This window comes from Capricornis sumatraensis, chromosome 3 (assembly GCF_032405125.1).
Source record: "Capricornis sumatraensis isolate serow.1 chromosome 3, serow.2, whole genome shotgun sequence".
In the NCBI taxonomy this organism is placed as follows: Eukaryota; Metazoa; Chordata; class Mammalia; order Artiodactyla; family Bovidae; genus Capricornis; species Capricornis sumatraensis.
Genome location: NC_091071.1, coordinates 142,429,701 through 142,440,556, shown reverse-complemented (window position 1 = coordinate 142,440,556; position 10,856 = coordinate 142,429,701). Strand labels below are relative to the sequence as shown.

General features: G+C 36.2%; 1 protein-coding gene across 2 annotated transcripts in view; it reads left to right on the top strand.

The window, feature by feature from the left end:
• Nucleotides 1-621: 621 nt before the first annotated feature.
• Nucleotides 622-10,856, top strand: part of KANSL1L (KAT8 regulatory NSL complex subunit 1 like) — a 94,178-nt gene continuing 83,943 nt past the window's right edge. For both annotated transcript variants that reach the window (XM_068969250.1, XM_068969249.1), the window contains exon 1: nucleotides 622-1,709. In XM_068969250.1, the coding sequence (XP_068825351.1) occupies nucleotides 622-1,709 (1,088 nt within the window). The remainder of the gene's footprint in view (nucleotides 1,710-10,856) is intronic.

Below are 10,856 nucleotides of genomic sequence, written 5' to 3'. Positions count from 1 at the left end.
TAATTCCCTGAGCAGAGATTGAACCCAGGCCCTGGCAGTGAAAACACCAAGTTCTAACCACTGGACCACCAGGGAATTTCCAATTATATACTTTTTTGTTTGTAGTTCAGTTCTGTGTTTTAGTTATTAGTACTGTTCAAATTGTGAAGTTTAAATTGAGAAATGAAAATTTTGAGCAGTTACATTTTATAAAAATTATATTTTTGTTTGGAAATGTGGGATCAAGTCACGTTTTCAAGTATGAACCCCAGGATGGATTTTTTTTTTCTTTTGACTATCATAATAATTGTCAAATAACAGAAATCTTGAGATATAATTGCATTCACAAATATTTGTCTTTTATGTACTAGGTACAAAACATCTTTCATTGAAGTTTTGGGTAGTAGGCCTATAATTAGAGTGAAGAATAATCCTTATTAAATTCCTTATGAACTAGCAAAGAGCAGAGATAATGTTAGGAATTGGCAAATTAAGGGAGAGTTTGGTTCCATTCACTTTTTAACCAGAGACATTGAAAGTGTTGCCCTTGGTAACAGTATAAGCATAAAACTTCTTTCTTGATATTTGATCTTTTATTTTTACATTATTTTAGGTTTCCAGTAATTATCTGCAGGATTCGCCATGACCCCGGCTCTGAGGGAGGCAGCAACAAAGGGTATCTGCTTTTCATCTTTACCGAGTACCATGGAATCAGACAAGATGCTGTGCATGGAAAGTCCAAGAACTGTAGATGAAAAGCTAAAAGGAGACACTTTCTCTCAGATGCTGGGATTTCCAACTCCTGAACCTACTCTTAACACTAATTTTGTGAATTTAAAACATTTTGGCTCCCCTCAGTCTTCAAAACATTACCAGACAGTTCTTTTAATGAGTTCTAACACTACGTTAAATAAATACAATGAGAATTATAAACAAAAGAAATTAGGGGAACCCAGCTGCAATAAGCTGAAAAACATACTGTGTAATGGTGGCAATATTCAGCTCAGTAAAATTTGTCATTCTCATTCTGAAGAGTTCATCAAAAAGGAACGTCTGTCAGATACCACAAGCCCATGCGTGGCAGATGTACAAATTATTTTGGATTCAAATGTAACCAAAGACACTAATGTAGATAAAGTACAACTGAAAAACTGTAAATGGTACCAAAAGAATGCACTTTTGGATAAAGTTAGTGGTGGTGAGATTAAAAAGGGTTTATTGCACCGTGCTCAAAACAAAATTGGACCTGACCACTCGTATGTGCCTATTAGCTCCTCAGCTGCTGAAAAGGAGGAGGAAGTGAATGCTCGTTTACTTCAGTGTGTAAGTAAACAGAAAATTTTACTTAGCCAGGCTAGAAGAACTCAGAAACATTTGCAGATGCTCCTGGCAAAGCATGTTGTTAAGCACTATGGTCAACAAATGAAATTTTCTATGAAACATCAGTTCCCCAAAGTAAAGATTTTTCATGAACCTACCACAATTTTGGATAACAGTTTACCTAAATGCACTGAAATTAAGCCAGACATCAACATATTGACTGCAGAGACTAAATTGTGGAATGACACAAAAAATGGTTTTGCACGGTGTACAGCTGCAGAAATCCAAAGATTTGCACTGTCTGCCACAGGGCTGTTGTCTCATGTTGAAGAGGGTCTGGATTCTGATGCAACTGATAGCAGCTCTGATGACGATTTGGATGAATATACCGTTAGAAAAAATGTATCAGTGTAAGTGCAAAATTATTATTAGACCTTTTACTGTTCTGTGTATAGCAGCAACTTTTTCTTGATTTCAAGATATGTTAAAAGGAAAGCAATTTTCTAAAATCTTAATGCCATAAACTCTAAGTTATAAAACTTTGGTGAACTTTAAAAATGTTTCATTTGTTAAAAATGACTGTGTGAATATATACATACTATTTAAAAATAAGTTACCCAATTGCTCTATCTAGGAAAAACCCTTATAGGAATAATGAAAAATAATTAACTGTAAGTATGTGTTTTTTCTGTTCTTCAATGGAATAGGATATGGACAGCTCTTAAAATTTTGCTCAAGTAACCTAGCCAAAATGTATGGTTCAAAACACTTAAAGTCAGCATAGGGACCCTCATTGGCTTCAGGAGTCAGTTGGTAGTACATATAAGCTGACCTGCTACTTAGAAAAAAATTTAGCTATTTACAGACTCATATTCACAGCTGTCCGGAGAAGGCAATGGCACCCCACTCCAGGACTCTTGCCTGGAAAATCCCATGGACGGAGGAGCCTGGTAGGCTGCAGTCCATGGGGTCACTAAGAGTCGAACACGACTGAGTGACTTCACTTTCACTTTTCACTTTCCTGCATTGGAGAAGGAAATGGCAGCCCACTCCAGTGTTCTTGCCCGGAGAATCTCAGGGACGGGGGAGCCTGGTGGAGTGCCGTCTATGGGGTCGCACAGAGTTGGACACGACTGAAGTGACTTAGCAGCAGCATTCACAGCTGTCAGTTCTGGTCTTGGCCAGCTTAGTCAATTTTTGCTAGATTAATATAATCGAAATTATAATGTCATCTATTAGATACCTATTCAATGCTTCTTATTTGCTGGACCCTAATTTGTAGGCAAAATATTCACAGCTTCTACCCTCTTGGGAATCTGCCACAAAGAGTTGTATCTAGATATTTTATGAAACAAAACAAGCTTAAAGAAAAGTAGTTTTACTCATCATACTATTTTAATACTCCAGAACAGCTCTGGTAGTTTCTGGGATGATGGAAATGTTTTATATCTGTGTATCCAGTAGCAACTAGCCCCCTGTGGCTATTGTGTACTTGAAATGTGGCCAGTACAACTGAAGAACTGAATTTTTAATTTTATTCAATTTGATTTAGTTTTATTTTAAACAGCTAGATGTAGTTTTTAATCTAGCTTTCATAGAACCTGTTAATATCCCTAAATTGATGCAAAATACTGTGTGGTATTTGGGGAGGAAGAAGTTCATCATTTTTATCAAATTCTCAAAGATAAATAAGGGTTATTAGAGAATTAGAAGCTGAATACATTAATGTATGTGTGCGTGTGTGTGTGTGTGTGTGTGCACGCGCACGCTAGTCGCTCAGTTGTGTCCGACTCTTCGCGACCCCATGGACTATAGCCCTTCAGACTCCTCTGTCTATGGGATTTTCCAGGCAAGAATACTGGAGTGGGTTGCCATTTCCTTCTCCAGGGGGTCTTCCTAACTCAGAGACTGAACCTAGGTCTCCCGTATTGCAGGCAGATTTTTTACTATCTGAGCTACCAGGGGAGCGAATACATTAATCTTTACTAGTAAATAGAAAGTCAATGTATTAATTTTTCTAGCTAAGAGTAAAATATAAAACAGTGACCATTCCAGGCTTTTGGTGTTCTATTTTCATGATATTTGAAAAGTATTTGAATGTGAGAGCGAATAGTTATTGAGGACATGTTTTTTTAACTGGCATTGTGCTATTTACTTTACATTTGACATATTATTTAATCCTTTCAACAACCATGGGAGGTAATTTTTGTTATCTTTATTTCACTTAATAAATGACTTGCCTATGGTAAAAAAAACAATTATGATGGAGCTAGGCTTCTCCCATGTATATGAAACTTTAAACCGCTGGACTTTTTATTGAACCATGCAGCTTTGTCAACATTATATCAGTGATGCTTATATTATTAAGCACACTTGTTCTGAAGAAAGCCCAGAAATTTATCAGATTTTCTATTTATAATGCTTTTGAACTAATTCAGTTTAATATTTAGTAGGTAAACGTAGATTATTTACTATTTTTGTTTTTAATGTTTAGTAGGTAAATGTAGATTATTTACTTTTTGTGTTTTTAATATTTAGTAGGTAAATGTAGATTATTTTTGTTGTTAGAGGTAATGGGCAGGATTTTTTACTATTTAAATATAATTGATATACAATATTATGTTAGTTTCACGTATGTTGTGTAGTGATTTGACATTTACATACATTTTAAAGTGATCATCACAAAGTCTAGTAACCATCTGTCCATATATGAAGTTATTACAATATTACCAACCATATTCCTTATGTATTACATCTCCATGCCTTATTTATTTTATAAACGGAGGTTAATCCCCTTCACTTCTTTACCCCACCACCCCACACCCTGCCGTTCTAGATTCCATATGGTATTTGCCTGACTGAAGTCATATGATATTTGCCTGACTTACATATAATTCCCTCTAGATTTATCCATATTGTTGCATAGGGCAAGACTTAATTTTTTATGGCTGAATGATACACCATTGCGTTTGTGTGTGTATAAACCAACTTCTTTCCCCATTCACTTATGGCTAGATACTTAGGTTGCTTCCATACCTTGGCTATTGTAAACAGTGCTTCAGTGAACATGTTGGTGCCTATCTTTTTGAGTTAGTGTTTTGTTTTCTTTGGATAAATATCATGAAATGGATTACTGGATCATATAGTAGTACTATTTTTAATTTTTTGAGAAACCTCCATACTGTTTTTCATAGTGGTTGCACTAATTTACATTCTTACCAACAGTGCACAGGGGTCCTTTTTCTTTGTATCCTGTCAGCACTTGTTATTTCTTATCTTTTTGATAATAACCATTCTAATGATGGAGATCAGTCCTGGGTGTTCTTTGGAAGGAATGATGCTAAAGCTGAAACTCCAGTACTTTGGCCACCTCATGCGAAGAGCTGACTCATTGGAAAAGACTCTGATGCTGGGAGGGATTGGGGGCAGGGAGGAGAAGGGGATGACAGAGGATGAGATGGCTGGATGGCATCACTGACTCGATGGACGTGAGTCTGATTGAACTCTGGGAGTTGGCAATGGACAGGGAGGCCTGGCGTGCTGCGATTCATGGGGTTGCAAAGAGTCGGACATGACTGAGCGACTGAACTGAACTGAGTGGTGTGAGGTGATAGCTTATGGTGGTTTTGATTTGCAGATCTCTGACTTGCAGTGATGTTGAGCTCTTTTTCATGTACCTGTTGGCCATCTGTGTCTATTTTGGAAAAATGTCTATTTAGATCCTCTGCTTATTTTTTAGTCAAGTTTTTTGTTTTTGATGTTGAGTTGTATGAGTTCTTTGTATATTTTGCGTATTAACCCTTCATCAGCTATATCATTTACAAATATGTTTCCCTATTCAATATTCAGCCTTTTGATGTTTTGGTAGTTTCCTTTGCTAAACAACTTAATTTTAAGCAACTTAAGGCAAGTACTACTATTTTCTGTCATTGTATACCCAGTTCCTAGCATTGTCGACTTTTCAGTAGTTTTTGGTGTTGAGTGAATTAATGAATTTTTCTGTATTTATATATGTAGTTGTAAAGCTATAAAAATTGAGGTTGGCAATCTGTAAAATTTCTGTTTTTTATCTTTTCTCCTTCCATTCTGAAGTTTATCTTTACTTGATTTTTCCTCCTTTCTTCCTTGGTCTGTAGTAACAAGTCACAAGATATATTTTATACAGTTTAGAACCAGCATAAGTGTGTGTTGAATGAATAAATGAAATATGCCAAAATGTGGACATTTAAATGTCATTATTGGGGGCAGGAGGAGAAGGGGATGACAGAGGATGAGATGGCTGGATGACATCACCGACTCGATGGACATGAGTTTGAGTGAACTCCGGGAGTTGGTGATGGACAGGGAGGCCTGGAGTGCTGTGATTCATGGGGTCGCAGAGTCGGACACGACTGAGTGACTGAACTGAACTGAACTGATTCTAATGTATAACGTTTTAATTTTGATAAGTAAAATTGATAAAATGTATTCTGTTTTCTTAAAATCTTAAATTATATAAGTGTCTTATTTATTTTTGTTTTTTAGTTTATAGTGTGTATAAGAAAAACAAATTCCTTTACTCCATCACTCTCATCAGGAAATTTACCTGTGAAGAGATATGATTGTTTTAGGAAATTGGAAAGTACTCATATTGCCCATTACCAGTTATTTTAAATATATATAGTTCATAATGACATTACTGATATACTTTAATAAGACTAGTGTGCATTGAACACTTTTTTAGAGTTAAGTTTACTTTGAAAATCAAGATAGCAGGACTTCTTTGTAGGTTTGAGATATAATCCTATTTGAATGGAATCCCCCGCTCCATGTTCTGTTCCTTTGTGGAAGGAGCACGAGTTCTGGATATACTGTGTTACAATCATGGCTTGCTCTGTGACTCTGAGCAATGGTTAGATTATCCTTAACCCACTGAATCAGATTCCTCTTGTTTTGGTGTACATTAAAGAGTTCTGTAGATGATCAGATGAAATCATAACGTACCTATATGTAATAACGCACTGATTTGACAGCCAATATAGTGTTTTGTTAAGCGATTTATAGTTTTGGAAAACTGGAGCTTAATATCCCATGGGAAACTTGGGGAAACAGAGTAAAATACACACCTAAGTTAACCATTTGAGAGGCAAAGAAGCTGGAGTATTTATTTGTACATGAAATGCCATCAGTTATTGAGTTAAGACTATTCCTATTTGTGTTAATTCCAATTCCTTGGCAGTTCTATTCTGAAAAAGCCTTTAAAGAAATGCAAGTGCTGACATTTGGAAGTCAGATCTGTGTGTGTGAATTGCTAAGTTGTGAAGGTATATGTGTGGGTCACAGACAGAATCTGCTACAATTATGTTAGCTCTTATCTGGTGGTAAGGACTTAGAGTTCTGGCTTTTTGTTCTCCCTCTGGTAAACGATGGTTATTTACTTTCTTCCAAGATGGATGTGGGAAAACTCTTAGATTTTTAACACGAACATGTTTTGATCCTCCAACCTTGTAAGAAAAAAGGAAGAAACATGGTTTCTTGTCTTATTTGAGAAAATCTGCCAATATTTTTCAAATCATTCAACCATCTTTGATGTTGGGAGAAAAATCTCTTCATTTTTCCAACTTAGTTTCCATATACTGAAATTTTCTTTGAGTTGTTTACTTCAGTATGTAAATTGGCTCTCTTGATAAGGAAATTCTTTTAAACAAAATCAGATATTCACTAAGAAATAAAGGAGTATTGTTGATGCTTGCTTAAGAGCTGTGAGGTTGACTCCAGATTGAAAGGAAAAAGCAAAGTAGTTTCTTATAGACCTGCAGAAATTGAATACTCAGTTTTCTAAACACTTCCTATTTTGCCAGTAGAAAGGAAAAAATTCAGGTGATGAATGCTTCTTCGAGGAATCTGATAAATAGGAGTATGAACTCAGTGTGACATTCAGAGAGTAAAGAGATGAGTAATACTATATTAATAAATTGCATATAAGAGTATTTAAAGTTTGTATAATATCACATTGACAAATTACTTTTGTATTTATCACCTTTTAAATTCTCTGTACTTCATAAATAGATGGGGGAAGTCTGATTCTTTTTTGTTTTATTTTACTTGTATGGGAAACAGAAAAAGTTGAATGGAAGACAGTCCTAGAGAAATTGCAGTGATATTTGAGTGACAGCTTATGATGAAAGGGAAGAAGTAAAGAGCAGAAATTTAAAAATGTAATTGTGAAACATCATTAGTTACAAAATGGTAAAATAGTTTATATTGTGGTATAGCACATTGTTGAGGAAAGTAAAACTTCAGTTAAAATAAGCTCATTGGTTTGTATTATTTTTTTAACTAATCTGTTTTCAAGTAGTGTTAGGTTCACAGCAATATTGAGCAGAAAGCACAGAGAGTTCTGTATACTCCCTTCCCCCTCCACACATACAGCTTCCTCTCAGATTGACATCCCCCACTGCAGTGGTACTATGTGTTTCAATTGACATTCCCCACCATAGCGGTACTATTTGTTTCAGTCAGTGAACCTCCAGAGACACATCACTATTGCCCAAAGTCCACAGTTTAACATAGGATTTACCCTTGGTGGTGTACATTCTATGGGTTTGGAAAAATGGTTAATGATATATATCCATCACTGTAGTATGACACAGAATGGTTTCACTACCCTCATAAATCCTCTTTGTTCTGCCTGTTCATCCTTTCTTCCTTCATAACCCCTGACAACCACTAATCTTACTGCCTCCGTAGTTTTGCGTTTTTTAGAAAGTCATATAGTCGGAATGATGCAGTGTGTAGCCTTTGCAGATTGGCTTCTTAGTACTAGGCACTTAAGTTTTTCCTGTATTTTCCTGGCTTGATATCTCATTTCTTTCTAGCACTGAATAATATTCCACTGTCTGCATATAACCGCAGTTTATTTAATCCATTCACTTGTTGAAAGATGTCTCGGTTGCTTCTAGGTTTTGGAAGTTATGAATAAAGCTGCTATAAACATCTGCATGCTGGTTTTTGTGTGGACATACATTTTCAATTCATTTGGGTAGATCCCAAGGAGTCCAATCTCTGGATTATATGGTAAGAGTATGTTTAGTTTTGTAAACAAACTGCCAAACTGTTTGCCAAAGTAGCTCTAATACTTTGCATTCCAGCCACAATGAATGAGAATTCCTATTGCTCCACATCTTTGCCAGCATTTGATGTTGTCAGTGTTTTGGATATTGGCTATTGTAATAGATGTGTAGTGGTATATTATTGTTGTTTTCATTAGTAATTCCCAAGTGACATAGGATGTTGAATATATTTTCATATGCCTACTTATATATATCTTCTTTGGTGAGGTGTCTATTCAAGTCTTTTGCCTACTTTTTAACTGGATTGACTTTTATGAGTTCTTCATATGTTTCAGATAACAGTCCTTTATTATAGATGTCTTTTGCAAGTGTTTTCTTCCAGTCTATGGCTTATTTTCTCATTCTCTTTCAAGTGTCTTTTACAGAGGAGTTTTTAACTTTAATGAAGTCTGACTTATCAGCTGGAGAAGGAAATGGCAACCCACTCCAGTGTTCTTGCATAGAGAATCCCAGGGATGGCGGAGCCTGGTGGGCTGCCGTCTGTGGGGTCGCACAGAGTCGGACACGGCTAAAGCGACTTAGCAGCAGCAGCAGCAGCAGCAGCACCTTATCAATTATTTCTTTCATGGATCATGCCTTTGATGTTGTGTCTAAAGTGTCATCTCCACCCTATGTTATCTTCTTGGAATTTTATAGTTTGTGTTTTATATTTAGGTCTGTGATCAATTTTGAGTTAATTCTTGGAAAGAGTATAAGGTGCATGTCTAGATTCATTTTTTTTTTATGTGAAATGTCTAGGTTTTCCAACACTATATATTAAAAAGTGTGCCCTTTCCTCTGCTATGTTGCCTTCACTTCCTGTCAAAGATCAGTTGACTGTATTTATGTGAATTTATTTGGGGGCTCTGTATCAGGTTCTGTTAGTCTATTTATCTATTCTTTTGCCAATACCACATTTACTGTAGCTTATGTTAAGTCTTGAATATGGATTATTTCAGTCCTCTGACTTCGCTCTTCTCCTTTAATATTGTGTTGGCTATCTTGGGTCTTTTGCCTCTCCATATAAACTTGAGAATCATTTTACTGATTTCCACAAAACAGGTTGCTGGGATTTTGATTAGGATTGCATGGAATCTATAGAGCAAGTTGGGAAAAACTGGCATATTAACAATATTGATTCTTCATTTCATTGAATATGGAATATCTCTCTAGTTTTTTAGTTCTTTTTTGGTATCTTTAGTCATAGTTTTGTTGTATTTCCTCATGTTGATCATATATATTTTTTGTAAGATTTATACCTGAGAACGCACTGGTCATAGCAAACACCCTCTTCCAACAAAACAAGAGAAGACTCTACACATTGACATCACCAGATGGCCAACACCAAAATCAGATTGGTTATATTCTTTGCAGCCAGAGATGGAGAAGCTCTATACAGTCAGCAAAAACAAGACCAGGAACTGACTATGGCTCAGATCATGAAAGCCTTATTGCCAAATTCGGACTTAAATTGAAGAAAGTAGGGAAAACCACTACACCATTCAGGTATGACCTAAATAAAATCCCTTATGATTATACAGTGGAAGTGAGAAATAAATTTAAGGGACTAGATCTGATAGACAGAGTGCATGATGAACTATGGATGGAAGTTTGTGACATTGTACAGGAGACAGGGAGTAAGACCATCCCCAAGAAAACAGATGGAAAAAAGCTAAATGGATGTCTGAGGAGGCCTTACAAATAGCTGTGAAAAGAAGAGAAGCCAAAGCAAAGGAGAAAAGGAAAGATATACCCGTTTGAATGCAGAGATCCAAAGAATAGCAAGAAGAGATAAGAAAGCCTTCCTCAGTGATCAGTGCAAAGAAATAGAGGAAAACAATAGGGAAGACTAGAGATCTCTTCAAGAAAATTAGAGATACCAAGCGAACATTTCATGTACAGATGGGCTCAATAAAGGACAGAAATGGTATGGACCTAACAGAAGAAGAAGATATTAAGAAGAGGTGGCAAGAATACACAGAAGAACTACGCAAAAAAGATCTTCATGACCCAGATAATCATGATGGTGTGATCGCTCACCTAGAGCCAGATATACTGTAAGGTGAAGTCAAATAGGAAGCCTCACTATGAACAAAGCTAGTGGAGGTGATGGAATGCCAGTTGAGCTATTTCAAATCCTAAAAGATGATGCTGTGAAAGTGCTGCACCCAATATGCCAGCAAATTTGGAAAACTCAGCAGTGGCCACAGGACTGGAAAAGGTCAGTTTTCATTCCAATCCCAAAGAAAGGCAATGCCAAAGAATGCTCAAACTACCACACAGTTGCACTCATCTCACATGCTAGTAAAGTAATGCTTGAAATTCTCCAAGCCAGGCTTCAGCAATACATGCACTGTGAACTTCCAGATTTTCAAGCTGGATTTAGAAAAGGCAGAAGAACCAGAGATCAAATTGCCAACATTCACTGGATCATCAAAAAAGCAAGAGAGTTCCAGAAAAACATCT